This window comes from Ruditapes philippinarum, unplaced genomic scaffold (assembly GCF_026571515.1).
Source record: "Ruditapes philippinarum isolate M1 unplaced genomic scaffold, ASM2657151v2 ctg5124_1_1_1_1, whole genome shotgun sequence".
Lineage (NCBI taxonomy): Eukaryota > Metazoa > Mollusca > Bivalvia > Venerida > Veneridae > Ruditapes > Ruditapes philippinarum.
This window is the reverse complement of record NW_026863217.1, coordinates 57,512-84,397: the sequence shown is the minus strand read 5'-3', so window position 1 is coordinate 84,397 and position 26,886 is coordinate 57,512. Positions and strand designations below refer to the sequence as shown.

The window sequence follows — 26,886 nt, the reverse complement described above, 5'->3', positions numbered from 1 at the left end:
GATTGCATACATCACGATTACTATAGTCACTTTAATGTTTATATTGATCCGTTTCTCCTGTCTTAAGAAATTTGAGAAAATTGGTATTACGTAAGTAGTTTGCTGAAGTATGGCTGTTAGATTTAGATATATCATTACAACTGTCTTAGAAAGTACCGGTAAATTGAAAGAAAATAGGAGATCATCAGGTTTCCTCAGTACAGTCAGATATAACACTCTGAACACTTTGTAATATAGATAAAATAACAAATGGCCACGGCATAGCCATATTATATACGCCACTATTAAGATCTTTTTTCAAGTGTTGTCAGAGGCCGGCTTTTGCAGATTAAGATAATTTATACCATAACTATTGGAAGCTTTTTGTTATATATACATGATTAAAACATGTATAAACCCTTGATCACCATGCTAAAATATTTAAAATGGACTTGCGCAAGACTGTTTCACAAATGTTTTTGAGCCCATCTTTTGCAGAATATGATAATTTTTACCAATTCTGTAATGGAAGCATTTTGTTTTATAAGTAAAACAAGAGTTAGTATAAACGGTTGATCACCAATCTATATATTTAAAATGGACTTGCCCGTCTTTCAGTCCCGACAAAACCATTCATCAGTTACGGAAAAATTTAAAATATGTCACAGATGAATTAGCTCAAACCACTTGCAGGGACTTTGGATTTTTTCATATGAGGAAGCTATCCAGTTAGCTTATGGAACATTGGTGGTTCTACTGACAGGTGCCCCTTCGAGCCTAAAATAATGCACGGATTAGGGCACCCGTCAGGTCTTCCTCCACCAGTAAAGCTGGAACTTCGCCATATGACCTATACTGTGTTGGAGTGATGTAAAAACCCAATCAAAATCAAATCAAACAGATGAATTAGCAAATGGTACAGATGAATTAGCAAATGGTACAGATGAATTAGCATCATGGTTGACAGATGAATTACCCAGGTGAAATGTGTACCATGGTCAACATAGTATTTCATGGTTTTTGATATCTGAACATGTTATTTCTTGGTCGTCAGTGAAAAACCATCAAATGCCATGGTCACATCATGGTATGACCATGTAATAACATGGTCATTCTGCATATCAGTAAGCTATCATGAAAAACCATGGTCTACCATGTAACAAAATTACAGACCATGGTAAAATGACCATGAATGACCATGGTGTACTATCAACATAATTTTTATGCCAATAAATACTTATATAAATTAAATAAAAAAATATGAAACACTTGTTTTTCTTCCCAAAAGGGATATGAAAGTTACATAAATAATGTTAAAAGAAAAAAAAAGAAGAAAAAATGTTGACCTTTCTGGGGTTTGAACCCAAGTTTCATTGTATCTAACAGTAGTTCTAGCCTTATAATCTGAATACTCTTCAAAGCGGAGGTAAACCTTACCACAATGCATTGCAGTCCAACATGGCATCCAAATCCATGTGTGTTTGTCAACAGCATAATATATATGTTTTAAAGTGTTTAAACAATGGAATTACTCACTCAGACTTTGCTAACATGTTTCCGAACACCAAGTTTTAATATTTCACAAATGGATTTAACAAACATTATGGAATAAACACTGATAAAGATGTAAACACAAGGAAAATATACATGTGGAAAAAGGCGGGAACATTTTAGAAAGATAAATGGCAAGCACTGTTTGTTTTATATGCAGGCTGGCAAATAAAAGTGATAACAAAGGAAACAAATTCAGTCAAGATATACATAGTCCTATATACTATTATTATGTAAGTCTACATCATAAGTAATGTAAGAAAGTCGTCTTACACAGGGTCGTGTAACATAACATGGTCAACCATGGCTAACCATGATCTGCATGTGAGCCATGTTAGTTCATGTTATTTCATGATAAAACATGATACATTTCACCAAGGGGAAAAAATTAACATGGTAGAACATGGTGTCAGTAGACATGATCTACCATGTTATTTAATGGTAGACCATGGTGTTAGCAACCATGGTTAGGTGACCATGAAAAGCTGTGGTGCCATTTAACAAAACATGGTCTACTATGGTAGTTTATGGTTACAGGACCATGAAATACCATTGTAGTTCATGGTAGTTCATGGTTAAATGACCATGAATTTCGCCTGGGTAGCATCATGGTTGACAGATGAATTTGCAAATGGTACAGATGAATTAGCAAAAATGGTACAGACCCTGATCAGACTGCATGAATGTGTCATCTAAATCTGATCTTGGTCTGGTGGTCACCTGTGTAGATTTAGTTGTCCCAGGCTAATGGTTAGTGCTTAAAGACTGCCAAACGATCAAATAGGTTTTTGTTAGCGTAAAGAAAAAAATAGATGAAAAACAGCGGGCAGCCAAAGATACAAATCTATTTGAGCCGCGTCATGACAAAACCAAGGTAATGCGTTTGCGACCAGCATGGATCCAGACCAGCCTGCGCATCTGCGCAGTCTGATCAGGATCCATGCTGTTCGCTTACAAACCCTATAACAACACAAATACGATTAAGAATTGCTAAAAAAAAAGTCAATTTTCAATTTATTTATATTTGTTTGTTATATTTTTGGATAATAATTTGTTTTGTTTTAAGTGCTCCCCCAGGAGTTGATCCATGCAAAATTAAGTTTTGTCACGTTTTAGTCTTTGGACCTCAGAGGTTCAGCTCTTTTAAGACAAAGAATAAATAATTATTTAAAATATGTAGGTATCGAAAACTATTATGTTATAATCATAAAATCAAGGAGGGTCATGTAGAATTTTATATCTGACATTTGTAATATAATCTGTAACATGAATTGGCAATTGACTGTAACAGTTTTAGTTGATTTTATTACTACCTCCTCTTCCCCCCCCCCCCCCCCCCCCCCTGCCACCTCCTACAGAAACAATTTTAGTACAGCCAAATTAGTAAGAACTCTGATTATAAGTTATAACAGTAAAATCAAACAAACTGATGAAGAAAATCTCTCGGTAGTAATGGTTACATAGTTTTGTAGTTTTTGTATGAAGAAGCTGATAATTGTGGAGATGTGGGGATACAATTATCAGCCTTATATTGTCAGTATCAAATTTATATTGATTCATGTTGCCATAATGTAACAAACTGAGAATATCTGGTGGTACAAATTTCCCTATATTGCAGGCATTGTCTATGAAAGGATACATGGCTTAATGAATAACTATTTGAAGCAATTTGTCCATCAACTTTTATTTATTATAAGGATATTTACTCTCTGCTACTTCAGGTCTAAAAAAATTAAATATTGAACATTATATCATTGCAAAAATATTTTAATGGCTGACCACCTATTTTCAAAAATATTAATCACTGACCAAATATTTGCAAAAAAAGTTTAAAGCTCAATACATAATTGCTAAAATACTGACAACAAATTTGCTAAAATATTCAACACTGAACACATAATTTCTGAAATATTCAACTCTGAGCACATAGTTGCTAAAATAATTAACACTGACCACAATGTTTGCTACAATATTCAACACTGACCACATGCTTCTTACAATATTCAACACTGACCACATGCTTCTTACAATATTCAACACTGACCACAATGCTCCTTACAATATTCAACACATACCACATGTTTGCTACAATATTCAACACTGACCACATGCTTCTTACAATATTCAACACTTACCACATGTTTGCTACAATATTCAACACTGACCACATGCTTCTTACAATATTCAACACTGACCACATGTTTGCTACAATATTCAACACTGACCACATGTTTGTTAATAATCAACACTCACCTTATATTTGCAACAATATTCAACACATAATTGAAAAAAATATTCAACAATGACCACATACAATCACGTACTTGCTAAAATATTCAACATTGAACTTATAATCGAAAATTATTGAATACTGATGAACACATATTTTCAAAAATATTCAACACTTTACACAAAGTTGTAAAAGCATTCAATACTGAACACCATTTTGCAAAACTATTCAAAATTGATAACACATATAATAAATACTTGCTTGCAAAATGCTCACCCTCAGTTCACGTACTAATCAATACTTTCCATTGACCATATTTCGCACAACCAGACCTGACCTGTGTTTTCATAGCAACATGCAAAATATTCTCACTTGACCCATTTATGGGCCTTTCAAAATCACAGACATGAACCCCAAATATGAATGAAATAAATGGTTTTATTAATTAAAAGCCTGAATACCTGAAGAGGATACTGTGATGGGATGGTCACTATGTATGCACATATGTCTGTCATTTTATATCCTTGTCCAGTCAAATCACATATAAAGGATATAAGCCATGGCTTATGTAACTTGGTAAGGTCATAACAGTAGGTCAAAAGTCAAGGTCACACTGACACTTTTTGTAAAATCTCAACTCCATGAGATGTAACACACTTAAGTTTGTGTAACTTAGTATGGGCATTCCCTATTGGCAGAAGATAGCCCCTATAAACTTTGAGGTCATATAAAGATGAAAGGTCAAGGACACAGTGAAACATAATGTTTAAACTTTGTCTAGTCAATAACAAAAGTAAAAAAAACACTTAGGTTTGTTTAACTTGGTTAAAGCCCTGTAGATGACCTCTACTGATTTAAGGTTGTCATTTTAAGGTCACAATGACATTTGATGTGAAATCATTGTCTGTATCAAATACAAGTTTTCTGTCATATGTTTGTGAAACTTATATACTTAAAGCTTTTATTATTATATATACATGTATATATTACCTTTATAAATTTAAAACTTGACCGTTATCAAATAATGCATTAGTTTGTAAATGTTATGGCAACCAAATAGAACAGACTAATGAAGTGTCCTACCATATGTATGTAGTCATTTCTAATTTTGTACTTGCATATTATATAAGCCATGACTGAAGTATTTTTACCATATTAAATTGATTTTACTTATGATCACTGACAAAATACTCCTAGATCACTCCTTAAATTGCTGTTTTATAAAAAAATATTCATCCCTCAAAACTTTCAGGATATTCAACCCTGATGATAAAACAAAATCGTGATATAGTGATTATTGCTACATGTATATTTTTCATTTGACTCGCGTTTTTACAGAATTTTATTTTTCCCGTACAACATGTAAACCACCTATACTTTGGTCCAATTACGGCATAGCATGTGCGTGCGTATGAGACAACGTATTGATTCTTTCAAAACATGCTCTCTGTAAATCTATACAGACCTTAAGCCATCTCTGCTGTATCAAAACTGCATCTTGACATAAACAAATTTATGATGCTGTATTTAAACATCTTCATGTGCAGTGTGCATGCCCTTATCTCAAATTGATTTGATTTATAAGCATTATTTTACGTAACTAAATGTTGATCTAGAGATACACATGAATAATATGGAATGTTCTTGAAATATTTTTTGATGAATTCAACAAAAGTTCTTTATGTAGATAATGATAATATTGCATTTATATATGTGTGGCTTTAGATTAAAAAAGTATAACATACTGTAAAATTGCTATTAATCGCCCCTCCCCAAATGAAAGACACCTTTGAAACGGGCTATAACTAACTGAACAATTTAATCCATTTAGTCTGGAGTTCCTTCCCCTTCTACTACTTTCTATAGTGAATGAAGGCAGGGAACTAGACTAGACTGTGCATTTAACGATAATTAAAACAAGCAATAATGACATTTATATTATATATGTAGTTGAGATATAAATGGATAAAGAATAACATTTTGCCATTTTGTTTTGTATATTCAATGATCACATTAGTTTGAACTGTTTTCTGTCTGTTGCTACTGGTTACTTTGTCTACCTCTAATTACTCAAAGTAAAACTTCCTATGTACATTCTGAATGCTTTTGACTTCGAGCTAAAGTTAAATATCATCATGTTACAGTGAGTTTCAACAAACATAATCCTTCCTTGTCATGTGAAGGAAGAATAATTCCAATGAGAATCAGATAAAGAAGCTAGAGTTGAGCCTTTACATTTTCTAAAATTTTGACTTTCACTAAACATTGGTAGGAATTTGTGTATCATTCTGATTAAATCTATATGTACAAGTACCGTAAAATTCCTAATAGACGCCCCTTCCCTAATAAAGGCCCCCCAGGCCTTTTGATAAGGAAAACAATCTACTCATCAGTGCTGAACTCAAAATTAAAGCCATAATTTTATTCAAATCATTCAGAATCCATAGTATTTTATAGTAAACACAAATATGTATAATATGAACTTTAAAACCTTAACACTTTTTAATGTTATTACCAACACTTGCTAACACTAAATGTATTTACAGTGATTTTTGGATTTAGGAAAAATTGCATTGTAATAATAGTGCCCCTTTTGGAAAATGTTTAGCTCCCTGGGGCGTTTAATAGGAATTTTACGGTATAAGTTATATATGTTTCACCCTCTACTCCTCCTGCAAATATTTGTTATTTTGTTTTCAGCCTGTTTTTGAGAAAAACAACTTCCATTTACTTACAGTCATAAGGACATATAAGATACTTCAATGTAACCTCCAAAGTTACTTCCCTTTTATGATACTTAACCATTTGCAGTTTACAAATAACTATAAATTAATTGTTCTTTTATCAAATAAGCTTGCAAAAGTTAATGTAGCTTTTGTGATATTCTTAAATACAGATCTATTCACATGAATTGAGATTTCTTAATATGACACATCTTGTTTATATATATTTTTCCTTCTATCTTCAGATGTCTGGTCAAAAATACACTCGTACAAATTTTGAGGAGGATGAGGTGTCAGGAGCGGGAACCCCACCACCGGGAGAATTCAACACATCTGTTGTCTATAAAAGAGGTGGTGGTTTAAAGTAAGTTTTTATTAACACTGTAATGATGTGAAATGGTCTTTTTTTGAGACTCCTAAAACAGTTATCAGAATAGTCCATTTTAAGCTTGACTTTTTCAACACTTGTTGGTTTTCAAATATATTTATTTAAGCTCAATTGTGAAACAAGTTCTTGCAACTTATTATATCATAATATTAATCACTTTTGAGTCCACTTCCTACCAACCTGCAGTACTGCATGGTGTCCATGAAGAACCATGGTCATGACCCGATTAGGGCTCGAACCCATTATCCACGGGTTGAGAGGCAGACACTTTAACCACTAGGCCACCGCTCCCCTTCAACACTCATCACAACAGTTGAATAATTAAAGTATAGCTTGATCTATGCAATGACCTTGACGCTAAAGGTCACATATGAAATTTGAATAATTTTTGTACAAGAAAATGAATTGTTTTCCCTGCTTAGCAGTGGCTCTTGTCTATTGTAATTCATGTAGTATTAAATTTATTGACATTTTGTTATTTAAAACAGTTAGAATTGAATAGGTTTGACTGGTGTCAAAGGCTAAGTCACTTTTAGTTCCAGCAAGTGGAGTCAAGTAATATTAACTTTTAAAAAGTCAGCTATATACAAGTTAATAGTAACACAAGCTGTATAAAGAGCTGGCTTGTAATGTAAATGGTTGATCCGGCCTATAGTGCATGTTAAAATAATTTTGACTGATCTGAGCAGATAATGCTTATGTTAATATTAAAGAATTCATGGGACTGTTTTACAGTCATCTGTCTATTTTCTATATTACAGAAGCCACCACTTCATTTATTTAAGTTAAAATCAGATAAAAGAAGTGGAGGTTAACTGTAAATCAAAGAATAGGAGTGGCGACTAACTGCAATATATTTTTCACAAATTCTTGGATTTTAACAAAATATGTGCAGAATTTGTATCCACAAGTTGGATGTCGGATAATTTTTGGTTGTCATTTATTAGTAACCGGTTGTGGGGACTGGCGAGTGGTTATAGGTCAGTGACCTAATATTGCCTGATTATTGAAGGCCAAACACTTTCATTTTGGTACAATTTGGTTTTATTAACAGAACATTAGGTTCGATTACTTTAAATATTATACCAAATGTTATACAGTGATATAAAACTTGACATAATGTTAGATTACAGCTGAGAAGATGAATGCCCTGGTAATATAGAGATGTCTTATTAGGCAGATGAAATACACTCGGGGGACATCTTAGGGGAGATTTTCCTGATGACAAATCATATCCCGGCTAATAATGTTATTTACTAGAGAAATGAGGTTAATTCAGTGTCTTTTATATGACAAATAAGCATTGTTTGTGTGTGAACTTTTCAACTAGCAGAGATATTTAATCAAAGGTTTGGTTTCCGAGAAAAAAAAAGACAACAACAATGTCTTAATTTTGTAGTTAATAAAAGGTTTTAGTGAAGAAAACATCAGCACATTACTCCTGTCAGGTACAATTCGAAAAGAATTTTTTGAGATTTACTTTTAACCCTGACTTTATGCTGAATTTGTACGAAGGATTGGTCCTGCTTTTGAATTTGTGGTCTTGCTTTTGAATTTGTGGTCCTGATTTTAAATTTGTGATCTTGCTTTTGATTTTGTGGTCACCTTGCTTTTGAATTTGTGGTCCTGATTCTGCCTTTGAATTTGAAATTGTCTAATTAAGTGCAATCGAAGACTTTGATATCAACATTGAACAACCTTTTTATACATAGCAGACTAATTTTATTACCTTTTTTAGCTCACCTGAGCATATGCTCAGGGTGAGCTATTAGGATCACTCTTCGTCCGTCGTACGTCGTCCGTCGTCCGTTCACACTTTTCAAACGACATCTCCTCTGAAACCATAAGGCAGATCATAATGAAACTTCACAGAGATGTTCCTTGTGTGAAGCCTTAACAAAGTTGTTCAAAGAATTCCATTCCATGCAGAACTCTGGTTGCCATGGCAACCAAAAGAAAAAACTTTAAACATGTTCTTCTAGAAAACCCAAAGAGCTAGAGCTTAGATATTTGGCATGAAACATCTTCTAGTGAGTGTCTACCAAGATTGTTCAAATAAAATCCCTGGGGTCAAAATTGGCCCCGCCCCAGGGGGTCATTGATTTTCCCTATATGCATATAGTAAAAACTTAAAAAAATCTTCTTTTAAAGAACCCAAAGAGCTAGAGCTAAGATATTAAGCATGAATTATCTTTTAATGAGTGTCTACCAAGATTATTCAAATAAAAGCCCTGGGGTCAAAATTGGCCCCGTCCCAGGGGGTCATTGATTTTCCCTATATGCATATAGTAAAAACTTAAAAAATCTTCTTCTAAAAAACCGAAAGAGCTAGAGCTTAGATATTAGGCATGAAACATGTTCTAATGGATGTCTACCAAGTTTGTTCAAATAAAAGCCCTGGGGTCAAAATTGGCCCAGCCCCAGGGGGTCATTGATTTTCCCTATGTGCATATAGTAAAAACTCAAAAAAATCTTCTCTTAAAGAACCCAAAGAGCTAGAGCTAAGATATTAAGCATGAAACATCTTCTTATCAGTGTCTACCTTGTTTGTTCAAATAAAAGCCCTGGGGTCAAAATTGGCCCCGCCCCAGGGGGTCATTGATTTCCTTATATGCATATAGTATTTTTATGCCACCGCAGCATCTGCGATGCGGTGGCATATAGCGATTCACCTGTGTGTATGTTTGTGTGTGTGTGTGTTATATAGATTATATAGTGAACTTAAAAAATCTTCTTGTGAAAAACCACTAGTCCAATTTCAACCAAACTTGGCAGGATTGTTCCTTGGGTGAAGGGCTTCCAAAGTTGTTCAAAGAATTACATTCCATGCAGAAATCTGGTTGCCATGGCAACCAAAAGGAATAATAAGAATGAATTTAAAAAATCTTCTTGTAAAGACCCAAAAGGCCTAGAGCTTAGATATTTTGCATAAGGCATTGTCTGGTAGACCTCTAACAAGATTGTTCAAATTATAGCCCTTGGGTCAAAATTGGCCCCGCCCCGGGGGTCATTGATTTTCACTATATGTACACATAGTAAAAACTTAAAACACCTTCTTGTAAAGACCCAAAAGGCCTAGAGCTTAGATATTTTGCATAAGGCATTGTCTGGTAGACCTCTACCCAGATTGTTCAAATTATAGCCCTGGGGTCAAAATCGGCCCCGCCCCAGGGGTCATTGGTTTTCCTTATATGTATATAGTAAAAACTTTAAAAAAAATTCTTCTAGCAATTGACAAATGCTAGAGGTTAGATATTTTGCATGAAACATTGTGTTGTAAACCTCTAGCAAGATTGTTCAAATTATAGCCCTGGGGTCGAAATTGCCCCCGCCCTGGGGGTCATTGATTTCAATATATACATATAGTAAAAAATAAAAAAATGTTATTATCTGACGGTACAAGGCTTAGAGCTTTAATATTTGTTAAATAATATCATCTAAAGGTACTCTGTAACCAAAGTTGTTCAAATTTTGCCTCTTGTGTCAAAATTAGCCCCGCCCTTGGGAGCCATAGGTATATCTTATATGTACCAGGGGGTCATAGATTTTCCTCATGTGTATATAGTTAAAACTTAAAATCATCTTCTCTAAATTTACAAAGGATAGAGTTAAGATATTTTGCATGAAACATTGTGTAGTGAACCTCTAGCAAGATTGTTCAAATTATAGCCCTGGGGTCAAAATTGGTTCCGCCCCGGGGGTCATTGATTTTCATTATGTACATATAGTGAAAAAAAAATTTTTTGTCTGAAGGTTCAAGGCATAGAGCTTTGATGTTTGATATATGATATCATCTATATGTCCTCTATCAAAGTTGTTCAAATGTCAAAAATTGGCCCTGCCCGGGGGCAGTGATTCTCATTATGTACACGTAGTAAAAACAGAAAATAAAACAAATATTTTCTGAATGGGAGAAAGCTATAGCTTAGATATTTGACTTGAAATGTTGTTTGGTGGACCTGTATCAAGATTGTTATTAAACCCTTGGGTCAAAATTATGCTTTGCCCAAGGGGGAAAGTGACCTACTTTCTTGTCCTTTGATGTACAGCAATGACATTTTGACCATGTGCACAGTTTTAGTTGTAAAATTGAACTTTGACCTAGATTTTGATGATGTGACCTACTTTCTTGTCCTTTGATGTACAGCTATGAAATTTGAGCCATGCGGTGGCATAGCATTTTTCTCAAATGCAATCTTGTTTTAAACTTTAAAAAATCTTCTTCTAAAAAACAGAAAGAGCTAGAGCTTAGATATTTGGCATTTAATATGTTCTAATGGATGTCTACCAAGTTTATTCAAATAAAAGCCCTGGGGTCAAAATTGGCCCCGCCCCAGGGGGTCATTGATTTTCCTTATATGCATATAGTATTTTTTTAAACTTTAAAAAATCTTCTTCTAAAAAACAGAAAGAGCTAGAGCTTAGATATTTGGCATTTAATATGTTCTAATGGATGTCTACCAAGTTTGTTCAAATAAAAGCCCTGGGGGTCAAAATTGGCCCAGCCCCAGGGGGTCATTGATTTTCCCTATATGCATATAGTAAAAACTTAAAAAAATCTTCTTTTAAAGAACCAAAAGAGCTAGACCTAAGATATTAAGCATGAAACATCTTCTAATAAGTGTCTACCAAGATTGTTCAAAATAAAAGACCTGGGGTCAAAATTGGCCCCGCCCCAGGGGGTCATTGATTTTTCCTATATGCATATAGTAAAAACTTTAAAAAATCTTCTTTTAAAGAACCCAAAGAGCTAGACCTAAGATATTAAGCATGAAACATCTTCTAATAAGTGTCTACCAAGATTGTTCAAATAAAAGCCCTGGGGTCAAAATTGGCCCCGCCCCAGGGGTCATTGATTTTCCCTATATGCATATAGTTAAAACTTAACCCATTACTTCATATACACGCCTTTTAACGCCTTTTTCACCCCCCCCCCCTTTTTGTTGTCTCAAATGATGAAAAAATGCCTTATTTAGGCCCAAAACACTTGTTTTTGTTTGAGAAATGTTGTTAAAAAAGTGACCTCTTTTTCGGCGCGGCCCCCCAACCAAAAGATACATCAGGGGGTTTCATCGCCAAGAAAATTTTGGACTTGTGAGAGGCTGTAAATGACCCCAGATTGATCATAAGGTAACGTGTAACCAACGCTGAAAAGCATTTGACTCTATCTCAATCCATTGAGAAGTTGCAGCACTTTGAAATCAATTTTGATGGAAAAAATCAACGCAAAATAGTGATTTTTGGCAATTTTGAGATGTCCCCTCGTTGCCATGGTAACAGAAAATTTAAGCCTGAGCATGTTGTTGCAAGGGCAATGGTCCAGTCAACATTTGTGCCAAGTTTGATTAGTGTTGAAGCAGTTTTTATAGTATTATAGCAATTTGAACTTGTAACGGGAGACTTTTCAATGAAAACAGCCATTTTTCACAAAATGCTCATGAAGCAATGGGTTAAAAAAGTCTTCTTCTAAAAAACCCAAAGAGCTAGAGCTTAGATATTTGGCGTAAAACATGTTCTAATGGATGTCTACCAAGTTTGTTCAAATAAAAGCCCTGGGGTCAAAATTGGCCCAGCCCCAGGGGGTCATTGATTTTCCCTATGTGCATATAGTAAAAACTCAAAAAAATCTTCTCTTAAAGAACCCAAAGAGCTAGAGCTAAGATATTAAGCATGAAACATCTTCTTATCAGTGTCTACCTTGTTTGTTCAAATAAAAGCCCTGGGGTCAAAATTGGCCCCGCCCCAGGGGGTCATTGATTTTCCCTATATGCATATAGTAAAAACTTAAAAAAAAATCTTTTAAAGGAGCCAAAGAGCTAGAGCTAAGATATTTAGCATGAAACATATTCTAAATGGGTGTCTACCCAAATTTGTTCAAATAAAAGCCCTGGGTGTCAAAATTGGCCCTGTCCAGGGGTTATTTGATTTTCCCTATATACATAGAGTAAAAAGTTAAAAAATCTTCTATTAAAGAACCAAAAGAGCTAGAGCTAAGATATTTAGCATGAAAACATGTTCTAATGGATGTTTACCAAGTTTGTTCAAATAAAAGCCTTGGGTCAAAATTGGCCCTGCCAGGGAGAGGGGGGAGGGGGCAAAAGTCATTGTTATTCATTATTTGTGTATAGTAAAAACTTAACATCATGAAATATCTTTTAATGGGTGTCTTCCAAGTTTGTTCAAATAAAAGCCCTTTGGTTTAAACTGGCCCGGCCCTGGGGGCCTATGTTCAGGTGAGCGACCCCAGGGCCATCATGGCCCTCTTGTTTCTTGTTTCATGTTTAAATCGAGTTTGTAGGTCAAGACTGAAATGTGAACTTTTTTTTGTCCTTTTATTACAGGGGTCGAAGGTCATGGCTGGAGGTGATATTACTTGGAACTTTAGGAGTTGCTTCTGTTACAATCATAGTTCTAGCTGCTCTTCTTGTGTCCAGGGACAAACAGATTGGTCGATTAAGTCTTCAAAAAGCCAGTGTCAAAACAAATAATAAACCTGTAGTCATAGCAACAACAAGGAAACCAGAGGTCAAACCAAAACGTATGTTGAAATTTTGCTGAAATTTGTATAGTAATGTTGAAACAAGAATTCATATAAAATTTCATTTTAAAAATTGCATATTATGAAGAGTATGACACAGCAAAACAAATAAGTAACAATAAATTATTATAATAAACAGTTCAGCTTATTAAACAAAATAGATTCTTGAAAATTTTAATAAGTTTGTAATTTTGTAGAAAAAACATCAAGAATGTTGCAAACATACATGTAGTTGTAGTGTCTGGTTATTATAGCTTCCTATAATATTTGCAGGCTTAAAAATCCTCTAACATGACAAAATTATTCTAAAAATAGATATTCGAAAGCTGTAGAAAGAACGCGAGAGCCGCCTCGGGTTTTCATGATTTTAAATAACCAACATTAGCCGATTTGAAAAACAATTTTTTAGGGTTCATAATCCTTAATGTTCCTTTTACATGTCCTTGTTCTTTATTTACAGCTCTATGTTTGACACCAACATGTATCACGGTTGCAAGTATGTTGATAAATTCTATGGACACTAGTGTTGACCCGTGCTCGGACTTTTACTCGTACGCATGTGGTGGTTGGATTGACAAGCATGTGATACCCTCGGGCCACGCCCGCTGGAGCACATTTGGCGAGCTGTGGAAATCAAATCAAGAGGTCATGAAAAGGGTCATAGGTGAGAAATTTAAGCATTAAATTTGGCAATAAAAATTATGAGATATACATTCATCAATAGTTACCGGCGAAAACCAATATCTGTGACTGACATTACAGAAGAGAGGTTATTTTGTGTATGTTAACATTTTTATTTAAATACACAAGACTTCTTTTTTAAAATCCTGGAGAAAGTGTGGTCCCTCGGAAGCACTAATCACAACAAAATTACAAGAAAATTGCAGTGTCAATTTCAGTTGTTATTTTGGAGGACTGAACTCATGATCCCTGGCATGTAGTCAGGGCTGGCTCTTATGATGAAATGTGATTTATATTATTTACATGTATATAAGCACTTAAAATGCTTAATATCATAAATGGACTATCCATTTTGACAAAACCATTAATTATTTTTAGGGAAAATTTGAAAAATATTTGAGCCACGCCACAACAAAACCAACATAATGGGTTTGCGACCAGCATGGATCCAGACCAGCCTGCGCATCTGCGCAGTCTAATCAGGAGACATGCTGTTCACTTACCAACTCTATTACTAGTAGAGAAAATGATAGCAAACAGCATGGATCCTGATCAGACTGCGCAGATGCTCGAGCTGGTCTGTATCCATGCTGGTTGCAAACCCATTATGTTAGTTTTGTCATGACGTGGCTCATTTACTGATTGAATAGCAAATAGTGCAGACCATTGATCAGATGGCACAGATATGCAGGCTGATCTTGGTCAGTGCTTGTTGCAGGGGTAGATTCAATTGTCATCAGTAGGTGGATTAAACACAGAGATGCCATATAGTAATAGCCAACAGGTTCTTTAAATTCTGCTAATTCTGTCTTGTTGTGAAGAAATGAAGAAAGTATTATTAAGGTTGTTGTTGATGTTGACTTCAAACAAAATGTCAAAAACTCATGTTACAATTCGGATCTACTTTGTACTTCCTACATAGAAGCTAAATTATTTTGATTTGAGTGAATAAAGAAGTATAGTAGGTGTATACAAGAAACCTTTCATGTGCTAGACACTTACAGAATCATTTACTTTACAACTGAGCCTTTGTTAAACAAAAAGATACAAGGCTGCATGCTTTAACTAGGAGCAAGATTTCCCGAGATAAGACAATTTAAACACAATAGAGTTTGATAACACTCTGGGAAGACAACTATTGTATTTCGGTAGGCACTCATTTATTAGTTTGTTTTGATCACTAAGTTCCACACCAAATTATATATAATGAATATTTATAGATTTTGCATATTAAGTCTTAAGAAATACAAATGTACACAAGTACTGAATAATCCCGGTCATGATGTGCCTGCATCTTATATGAGCACAAGAGTGACATAATAGAATTTAGGTAGTCATACTGTAATGCTTTCCTGCCAAAAAATTTCTAACATCGACCAATGTCCTCATAAATCGGTCTTTTCCTTAACCTTATTTTTCACAATTTTCAGTATTTAATAAATCTTAACCATTTATAACCTAAATTTAGTACATATCGATAAGGAACGAGTGATTTTAAAAAATCTAATATCCAAGGTTCTGAAAAAATAATGTTCCGGAAATAACCGATTTACTTCAATATTTACCGATGAAATTAGAAATATTTGGTGGGAAAGCATTAGAGTATGACTACCTTAATTAAACCTTATTCTGATGATTTCAGAGAGACCAATTAATTCCACGCAGAGTGACGCAGAAATAAAAGCCAAGCTCTATTACCAATCATGTATGGATAAAAACAAAACAATTAGTGTGTTGGGTAGTAAACCTTTAGAAAATCTTGTACGATTATTTGGCGGATGGGCAATATCTAATAGGACTGGAGTTTGGGACAAAACAAAATGGACTTTACAGAAAGCTTTGGAAAAGATGAAAGTGTTTGGTGTATTTTTCTCGTACTACATCGGAGAGGATGATAAAAATTCTACATATAATATCATACAGGTAGGGTTACAAGTTCAACACTTCAACATTTTTTAAAAAGTTAGTGTCACTAATGACTTATCTGCCCAAATAGCTTGATATGGAGAGCGTCTGTCGGATCTGTATTACAGGGAAATTGGCTGCTTTAATCCTTGAGCAAGGTAAAATTTGATCTCGGACATAGTCAGTGTAATGGTCATTTGTCTCTCACTGCACCACTGATACAGAAATCATATAGGATTAGTAGTTTGTCTGTGACTTGCAGAGAAATGTATTTTTGGGTTCCTTGGTTAAAAGGTGTGGTAATTTGAAAAAATGAAAAAGAATGAATGAACTCATTTCTTACACACTGCTAAATGTTATTTTGTGCTGTCTAGATTCCTTCCATATTTTCATTTTGAAGGAAATGTAAGTTTGTAAGCTACAACTGAAATGATAATAATTTTACATTGTATTTTTGAAAAATAATAATAATTTTACACTGTATTTTAAAAATAAAAACTTATCAATTATAGTCTTTCTCAGAGGTGAGTCCTAGACTTGCAGTCATGTGTATTTACAACCAATATGACAAACTCAAAAGCATTTTTCATGCACAGGATTTGACTTGATCTGTTTTAAATGAACAGCAGCAGCCATTAGGTTTTATAAATTTATAGCATACAATGTCTTAACATTAACCTATGTATATAATGTATGTGATATTAAACGTTTACTTGTATAATTTCAGGTGGATCAAGGGGGTTTAGGCTTGCCAGAGAGAGACTATTATCTAAATAAATCAGTCTCCGAGGACAAAGTAAGTAACATACAGACACATTTTGTCACAGATTAAGACAAATTCTATGGCTTCTGAAAATGTTAACTTAGGTCACCTGGGAAATATTATTTGAAGATAGCCTGTTATCTTTGTTTGTTTAAATATATTTACTATGGAATGAACTTCATTTTTTTTGTCTCACTCAAAATCTGCTCTTTAGTTTATAATTCTCTGCAGAAAAGTGACAAAATATTTATAAATATTTTTTTTACAGAATTTTCATCAGTATTCTTAAATGTAAGAAAATGTTAAGGTCAATAAATTGATCATCTAATACAATGTAAACATAAATAAATCGTCTCCTTAGTGCAGTAATGGTTAAAGAGTTATTATCAACATTGTGGTAAATGCTTTAACGGAAATAAATGACTTTTTATATGCAAACATGGTGACATTTTATATGGAAGTATTTTAAATGATAATTATTTTTTTGTGGAAAAAAAGGCATTTTTTTATTATCTGAAGCGCATGTAAGCGGCCATTGTTGACCCGCTTATGCATCCGACCTGGATGTGAAAGATGTGCCTGTGAAAATTTGACTGTTGGACCCAGATGCGCGTTTAAGGCCCCATGATGTCATGTGGCTTTGACGTCATGTGGCCATAAATGGCTGCCTGTAGTTGAACTGAGGAAATGTAGAAAATACTTTGTCTATGTTATTGTCTATATTGCTAATATGCAATACAAAAACAAAAATGAGCTTCAATAATTATTCTGATAAAGAAACTAAATGATTACCAATACAGATGAATCCCCTTTAACTTCTTATGTAATTTATAATAGGAGTTACCCATTTACTGCATTAAGGTATTTCAATTATATTTAAATTAAAAATTTTGATATTGTAATCCTTTCATTTTAGGACTGACTGTTCAAGTTGTCCAAATTGATAACACAAATTTCAGGGGTTTAACCTTTGGCCTTTGATAATTCAACCTCAGAATGATATCAGTTAAGAAAATGTTAATTTGTCCTGAGAACATAAAAGGTTGTGGGCAGATGTTAAAGAAAATACAAAGTTTTTGTGATATTCTCTGTGAATATTTTCATCTATTTAGAGCAGTTTTACCCATTAAACAGGAGTGGTGTATTTTCCATCTGTAGTTAAAGATTGCTTGTTTACCTCAACAAATAAAGCATAAAACAAATATTAAAGACCAAAAAAAAAAATGAAAAAAATGTCAACTAGTAATTATGCCAGAGATAATCAGTAAATTCCGATTATTAAATTACCAACAAAAGGTCATTGAATATTCAAATGTCAGGTCAATATTGCCAAACAAAGATTTCTTGTTTACTTCAACAAATAAAGCATAACAAAATAATAGACAAAAACAATGTCAACTAGAGAAAAATAGAGTAATTATGTCAGAGATAATGAGTATGTTATTTGGATACACTTTTCTTAATATCATGAAAATATTTTTGTTCTTCAATACAGACATTTTTTTTTCACCCACTCCTTTTCTCTTTAAGGAAGAGCTTTCCTTATCGCCGATTGTATCAAATTGGAGATAAAAATTTATACCTTACCTTGGTTAAGTTTCTTTTCTCAGATTTAGCTTGACTATTCAAAAAATAGGAAGAGCTGTTGTACTCACCAAGCCGTCTGTGTTGGCATCACTTTGGTTAAGTTTTTGCATTCAAGTATGAGGTAAGGGGTTTTTTGTTTTCATTTTAGCCTATTTTTTTAGACTATTTAAAGAAAAGTTCTCACCCAGGCAGCAGTGTCAGCATCACACTTTGGTTAAGTTTTTGCATGCTATTTGGTAATTCTTCAAAACTACTTAAAGGGAGATACAGGCAAAATTTTCATTTCTTCGTTATGAATTTTTCATTCACTCTTCTGTAAATGTCCTCAAAATGAATACACTAGGCAGTCAGTCACAGGATCAAAACTTTTCTCCTTATATAGAATAAAATGGTGGCTAAGTTCATAACTTGACCCATGTGGGTCAGGTTAGAGCGTTAAGATTTCACAATAGTTGTCACAGTGGACTCTTGAAACGTTCAAGAACATGTTAAATGAATGACTTAGACTTGTTTCAATCGTACATTATCCATAATATCTGTTATTTTTGTAACTTCCAGGGTTTGTTCAAGTCACATGACTTGTTTTAAAACTACTCAGTGATTCTGTTGGTGTCTGAATTATTCTTTCAAAATATATACATATATTTACTCTTCAAACCCAAAATATATGGAATTTATACATAAATTCATGCTGGGACTTTAAAAAAAGTAATTTTAGCGTGATTTGAGTAAATAACATCATTTTAATATTTTTATACATAAATTCATGCTGGGACTTTAAAAAAAGTAATTTTAGCGTGATTTGAGTAAATAACATCATTTTAATATTTTTATACTATTTGCAAGGTCACAGGGGCCTTGACTTCAAAAAGCTTGTCCGCCCAATAACTTAAGATTCCTTTGACCCACAGTCTTCATATTTGACATGGAGGCTAGTCATGATAAGTAGATGACCCCTATTGACTTTGAGGTCACTGGGTCAAAGGTCAAGGTCACAGGGGCCTTGACTTCAAAAAGCTTGTCCGCCCAATAACTTAAGATTCCTTTGACCCACAGTCTTCATATTTGGCATGGAGGTTAGTCATGATTAGTAGATGAACCCTATTGACTTTGGGGTCACCAGGTCAAAGGTCAAGGTCACAGGGGCTTTGACTTCAAAAAGCTTGTCCGCCCTATAACTTAAGATTCCTTTGACCCACAGTCTTCATATTTGGCATGGAGGTTAGTCATGATTAGTAGTTGACCCCTATTGATTTTGAGGTCACCAGGTCAAAGGTCAAGGTCACAGGGACTTTGACTTCAAAAAGTTTGTCTGCCCAATAACTTTAGATTCCTTTGACCCACAGTCTTCATATTTGGCATGGATGTTGATCATGATTAGTAGATGACCCCTTTTGATTTTGAGGTCACTGGATCAAAGGTCAAGGTCATAGGGACTTTGACTTCAAAAAGTTTGTCCACCCATTAACTTAAGATTCCTTTGACCCACAGTCTTCATATTTGGCATGGATTTTGATCATGACTATAAGGTGACCCCTATTGATTTTGAGGTCACTGGGTCAAAGGTCAAGGTCACAGGGACCTTGACAAAAAAAAAGCTTTTCTTAATTGCTAAAGAATGTCCTGTCCGCAATGTATTGATTTTGACATTTTCACATTTGAAGCATGTAGAATACATAACTTAGCAATGCACTGGCTTAGTAACCTCAGATTTGGCAGGGAGGTTGTCCTTGAGCTCTAAATGGCCACTGTTGATTCTGACAAAGTGGTATGCGATGATAGTGGCAGTTCTAGTTGTCATTAATTTGCCTGAGTATCCTAGGGAATGGGTTGAAACATTACACACTTATTTCAGAGCATAATAGGAGGTCACTGTTTAAGGGTTTTAACTTCAACATGAAATTTTACAAAATTATAGCCGTTTTGTATCCAGGCTCTTGTTTAATATCAAGCACTGAGAATAGTTGAGTTTGCTGTCCTTCTGACTGCTCTTGTTATTGTTATAAAATTTGCAACTCTCTAATCATCTGTAAACCAGAATTAAGATATACCCTTGCATTTTATTTTTTAATGGAATTATAATAGATAAGTATGATATTTTAAATAGTCTCCCCTTTTTCAATATGACAGGATAAAACAGAAGATGTAAAACCATCAGAATAAATTGTTATAACCTAAAGTAGCTTTTTACAGACTAAAAAGTGGTTTAAACATTCTAATAAATGCGAGATCATGCTAAACCTGATGTAATATGTTATGTTTCCTATTTGCGATCGTGACATTACGTTCATCTCCCTCGGGAGAATAATTCTTTCCTGGTGACAGAATTAGCCAGAGTACTAGGAAGTTTATTAAGAGTGCTTGTATAAATGAGCCGCGTCACGACAAAACCAACATAATGGGTTTGCGACCAGCATGGATCAAGACCAGCCTGCGCATCCGCGCAGTCTGATCTGGATCCATGCTGTTCGCTATCAGTTTCTCTACTTGTAATAGGGTTTGTAAGCGAACAGCATGGATCCTGACCAGACTGCGCGGATGCGCAGGCTGGTCTGGATCCATGCTGGTCGCAAACCCATTATGTTGGTTTTGTCATGACGCGGCTCAAATGAGTGTGTTTCCTCTTACATCTTATCTATCTAAACTCTTTAAAAAAATTAGATTAGACTGGAGTAGACTTTCACAGATGTAGGTATATTTCTTAACTTCCAAACTAAAGTGATGGGTGAATTGTTGTGACAGATAGAATAATGGCACAGACAGTGTAATTATTGCTGTTTAAAGTGCAATTTTAATATTTCTTTTTTAAACAGGAAATAAAATAATTAAAGATTACAAAAATCCGTAATATACAAATTTTAAAGTGTATTTTGAGCTCCACACCCAAATGTCATTGATTGTAAGTGCATTGATTGGGAGAAAACCCTTTTTAAGTCTGCTTTGTTTTTATGAGATCTGAAAAAAATTCACTGCAAAATTAGAATAGAATTGTATATAACATAAAAAGTTTTTTTTTGTTTAATGTTTTTTCAGATTTAATGATCTAATGTGCGTAATAAGACCCACACTTGGATAAGGTCACTAAACAAACTTTTAACTACAATAAAAAAGTTTTAGGGGGGCAATTTTTGTTATGTCCACCCTTTCGACACATACAATGGGGCAACTGTCCAGCATTGCAAAAAAGGAGACAAATGTCCAGGGGGCAAATGTTCTTGAATTACTTGTCACACTGAAGTGAGATATATATCATATTTACTCAAAGCAAAGAAAGTCTATTACTTATCATTGCCAGAGAAACAAGTAAATCGGGTGTTTGTTTAAGTTTTTCCATGATAAGGTCATAAGGACTGACTTATATCATGGAAAAGCGCAAAACAAACTATATACAGGAGAAAATGGTAGTGATCTTACTATAGTGACACCATAAAATGTTGTCTGGGAAAATAATGATATTGATTTCTGATATTTAATAGGTCTAAGCTTAGAGAATCAAGTTGAAATCATGTTATAGTTGTTGTTGTTATTATACCATCAATTATTATTATGTCTCCCCCACCTCGGGGGGAGACATATTGTTTTTGCCCTGTCCGTCCGTCAGTCCGTCCGTCAGTCCGTCCGTCAGTCCGTCCGTCCGTCCATTCTTCGTTTCCGGACGATAACTAGAGTTCCTTTTGACCTACAGCCCTCAAACTTCATAGGATGATTGGTCTTATAGAGCTGATGATCCCTATTGTTTTTGGGGTCAGTAAGTCAAAGGTCAAGGTCACACTGACCGTTGGTCAATTTCTCGTTTCCGGACGATAACTAGAGTTCCTTTGACCTACAGCCCTCAAACTTCATAGGATGATTGGTCTTATAGAGCTGATGATCCCTATTGTTTTTGGGGTCAGTAGGTCAAAGGTCAAGGTCACACTGACCGTTGGTCAATTTCTCGTTTCCGGACGATAACTAGAGTTCCTTTTGACCTACAGCTCTCAAACTTCATAGGATGAATGGTCTTATTGAGCAGATGATCCCTATTGTTTTTGGGGTCAGTAGTTCAAAGGTCAAGGTCACAGTGACCGTTGGTCAATTTCTCGTTTCCGGATGATAACTAGAGTTCCTTTTGACCTACAGCCCTCAAACTTCATAGGATGATTGGTCTTATTGAGCAGATGATCCCTATTGTTTTTGGGGTCAGTAGTTCAAAGGTCAAGGTCACAGTGACCGTTGGTCAATTTCTCGTTTCCGGATGATAACTAGAGTTCCTTTTGACCTACAGCCCTCAAACTTCATAGGATGATTGGTCTTATAGAGCAGATGATCCCTTTTGTTTTTGGGGTCAGTAAGTCAAAGGTCAAGGTCACAGTGACCGTTGGTCAATTTCTCATTTCCGGATGATAACTAGAGTTCCTTTTGACCTACAACCCTCAAACTTCATAGGATGATTGGTCTTATTAATCAAATGATCCCTATTGTTTTAATGGTCAGTAGGTCAAAGGTCAAGGTCACAGCGACCGTTGGTTAATTTCTCCTTTCCGGATGATAACTAGAGTTCCTTTAGACCTACAACCCTCAAACTTCATAGGATGATTGGTCTTATTGAGCAGATGATCCCTCTTGTTTATGGGGTCAGTAGGTCAAAGGTTAAGGTCACAGTGACCATTGGTCATTTTCTCATTTCCGGATGATAACTAGAGTTCTGTGACTACCGGGTATTTACATTATCTTATCTCCATTTCCATTCCTGTTTCCATTCACAGTTATTCTCAGCAGTGGGGGAGACATGCGCTTTTTTACAAAAGCATCCTCTAGTTGTTCATATTGTTTTTCTTGAGATTTCTAAATTTTGTTTTTGAAGAAAATTTGATATATAAAAGATTGTTGAGAAAAAGCTTACAAATTTTGTGTTTTAGATAAAAAATGGATTTGCTCAGCTTTGAATAAAGAATGTTCCATTTGAAGCTAAGCTAACAGATTTCAATATCAGAATATAAAAATATTAAAGTTATCAACATACAGTACAGTAAGCCTGATCAGACTATGCAGAAGTGCTTGTGGCAAAAGCACTTTCTGTTCCAGGAAGTTCAAATTATAACGATAATTATGCAAGATAATTGTACATGAGTTTTTTATAAAAAAAAAAATTCTGACACCTGTGTACGGTATGACCATTTCAACATGACATTCTGTATCACTTTTAAAAAAATATTCTTTACCAGTTCATTTTCACTTTCTATGATGTCTTTACACCTTGAAAAGCCAACTGCTTTATATTTATATCAAGTCCTATTGCTAATAATTATGCTTGTTGAAATGTTACACGGTTAAATTTTCAGATAGGTTCCACTCTTCAGATTTGTTGAGTATCTCCTCTCAAAAAATGTTGCATTACCAACACAACCAATAAAATATGACTGTAATGATTTCATATTCTCAATGAAAGTGCTTGCTTTAATGTTGTGCAATAAGTAACTGACTTTGGATTCTAATTATTACAAAAGGACTGCAACTTTTTGTGCTTCAGTAAACATTTAAAAAAATTCTATGGAAACTAGCATCATGACATTAGTCCCAAGCAAATTGTTGACAGAATTTGATTCTGATAATTGTAATGAAATGTATTCTATATGATTAACAAGTAATTATGCCTACATTATTAAAAAGGACAAAAAGAAAGACAAAAGTCTACAAATTTACACCTCTTTTACAATGTCTGATTCTTGTATGAGTTTAAAAAGTAATCAGATGCTATGTTTTGGGCGAGCATCGGTGGCCGAGTGGTTAAGGTCATTGTCTTCAAACTACTTGCCTCTCGCTGCTGTATGTTCAAGCCATGCAAGCGCCTACAGATTATTTCATATCCTTGAGCTAGGATATCGGTGGTTCTTTTCAGGTGCCTGTTTGTGCCTGAAGTAATGCACAGAGGGGCACCTGAGGACTCCACCAGTAAAGCTGAAAAATAGCCATATGACCTATACTGTGTTGATGTGAATTACAACCCAATCAAGAAAGAAGAAAAATAATGCTTTGTTGAGAGTAGTGACCAGTGCAGACCTTCCCAGACAGCACCCATATGCACCGATGCTTTGGGGTCAGATCCTTTTCCAAACGTGATATGCCCCTGTAAACACTCTATCAAAACTATTTTAATATTTAAACACAAATGGAACATCTATTACAATGATAAAACTGATTTTCAAACAATTTATACATATATGAAAAAATACCATAATTATATCATCAAGTCTCAATAAAGTAAAGATTGTAGACTCCAAAATGTAAACAGTCCAACCAATATGTGACTTGAGCCTAGCATATGTTTGCGCTCTTCTTTCACTTTTTTAGCTGGGACTAAACACTTTAATTCTCTCACAAACTTATATCAAAATTGTCACTTTCGGAAGACCCAATATGACTGCCAAATTCAAATATTTATATTTACATTATCTAGAATAAAAAACTTGGGAAACAACACACTGTGCATCTTAGTAATAGTTTTATTACAAATAAATGTCTTTTAAACGAGCACTTGCGGACAGCTAACACGTTGGACATGACAATATAATGCTCGAGTTGTCGAAAGCATGTACACCGTTTGTGTACCGGCTTGACAAGCGCTCCATGCAGAGCCGGGAACTCTTCTCGTATCGCTTGGACAGAACTTTCGGTTTTAATTAAATGTTGATTTTCATATTAAAATGTGATATATAAATGTTTATTCTGATTGCATTTAGAAGATGATAGAGTGTTAACAAGGGCGTTGCATATAATCATGTTGGGGACAGGATCTGACCCCCCCCCCCCAAGCGTCTTTGCCCATATGCTGTCTGATCTTGGTCTGCACTCAGTCACATAGGTAGATTCAGTCCATTGCCATCAGCAGGGTAAAATTTTAAAAAGTGTAGTAAATATTAAATAATTTCTCATATCTTTTATTTGCATTAATTGAAGCAAAATTCATTCATGATATTAAAGACTGAATTAAAAGCAAAGCTGTGACAAAAGACCAGTCACTAACATTATGCATTTATATACCGTATTTCTCAGATATTTAATGTTTTAAAGCATCATATTCTCTACTATAAACATAGAATATTATAGATTTTTCATAAGAGCAGAATTTATTTCATCCATTAAACATTGCTCATAACAATAAAAACAGGGAAAATTTGAAAATGAAACATTGATTCCAGGAAACATACAGACTGTTTTTTCTTGTCTTTGAAAGTAAATTATCTGACATTTTAGTTAACAAGAATCTCTGACAATATATTTTCATAATTTGAGAATGATTCAGTGAAAGTTGATATACAAGATGTATTAAAGGCTCATTATGCCTCAAAAATGCTAGCAATTTGATTTCTCAAAATCTTTTAGTTACAATTTTCAAAGTAATACTTATTTGCCATAATACATGGACTATCTTTTGCAACTTAAGATAGCTCTGTTGGCAAGTTGTATAATTATAGTGAAAAATTTTGTATGGAAGTCAAAATGCTACTTGTTTTATATTTTGCTACCTTTATGACACATAACTGCATGTTCAGCTCTGAATTCTTCAGTTTTTTAACATCTTACATGCTCTAAATTCATTATTTAAACACTATTAAACACATGTTTGACATTTCTACAGGACAAAAAAATATTGATTTTAGAGGCATAGTGAGCCTTTAAATATATTTAGTTGAATCCATAATATCACAATTTAGACAAAATTAATTAAACTTGCACAAGGAGAATAATTCATCGCTGAAATGCAGTACAGGGTTAATTTACTCCTATTAAAATTCTACAGATGTAGCATTTAACCTGTTAATGGACCGAGGTGATGAATTGTTCTTTTGGCTGCAAAGTGAAATTGGACTGACAGTCATAGTATTTGATGTGTTAACAGATAACATGTATTTAAGTTAAAAATTCATCAAGCTGAGATGCTTATTCTAATTTTACATATCAAGGGTTATTGCTCCTGAAAATTTTACAGAATAATTAAAACCCTTAATACAATGTTTTTAAACTTAAGTAAATTGTATGGGTACACACGTAAGCAGCATTTTTCTGGTTTTCATTATTTTGAAATTGAATTTATAAGTAAAGATATTTTTTAAAGCTTGCTGACTTTGATTTTTTTCCCGATAGCAACATAAACATTCCCCTCCCTCCCCCATCCCCCCCCACAAGTGCTGAATGTCAATGCCACCTTTTCCCAAAAAGTGAAGAAGTCACTTTAAAGGAATAAAATTGAACTGAAATTGTCTTATTAGTGCATTTTCCATGTTAGAACTTGAATATTATTTCTAAATTGTCTTCTGGAACTAATTGTAGTTGAATACCACAAGTTTCTAATTTGATTTACAATTAAAAGTACCACAAAAAAGGTAATGGTACCTTAAAGGGACTCCACTGAGGTTTTTTGACATGATGGGACTTGGAATAATTTTTAGGGCTTATTGTTCCATTTGATAAACTTGAAATGCTTTACAACGCTTTTCACTAAAATTGGGCCAAGAATAGCACAAAAATATGATTTACAATTTCGTCTGGGTATAATTCTTA

General features: G+C 34.3%; 1 protein-coding gene across 4 annotated transcripts in view; it reads left to right on the top strand.

Moving 5' to 3' along the window:
- LOC132721506 (endothelin-converting enzyme homolog) overlaps positions 1–26,886 on the top strand; it is an 84,550-nt gene that overhangs the window by 26,780 nt on the left and 30,884 nt on the right. For all 4 annotated transcript variants that reach the window (XM_060705826.1, XM_060705824.1, XM_060705825.1 and 1 more), the window contains 5 exons: positions 6,729–6,847; positions 13,213–13,409; positions 13,870–14,073; positions 15,733–16,013; positions 16,723–16,791. In XM_060705826.1, the coding sequence (XP_060561809.1) occupies positions 6,729–6,847; positions 13,213–13,409; positions 13,870–14,073; positions 15,733–16,013; positions 16,723–16,791 (870 nt within the window). The remainder of the gene's footprint in view (positions 1–6,728; positions 6,848–13,212; positions 13,410–13,869; positions 14,074–15,732; positions 16,014–16,722; positions 16,792–26,886) is intronic.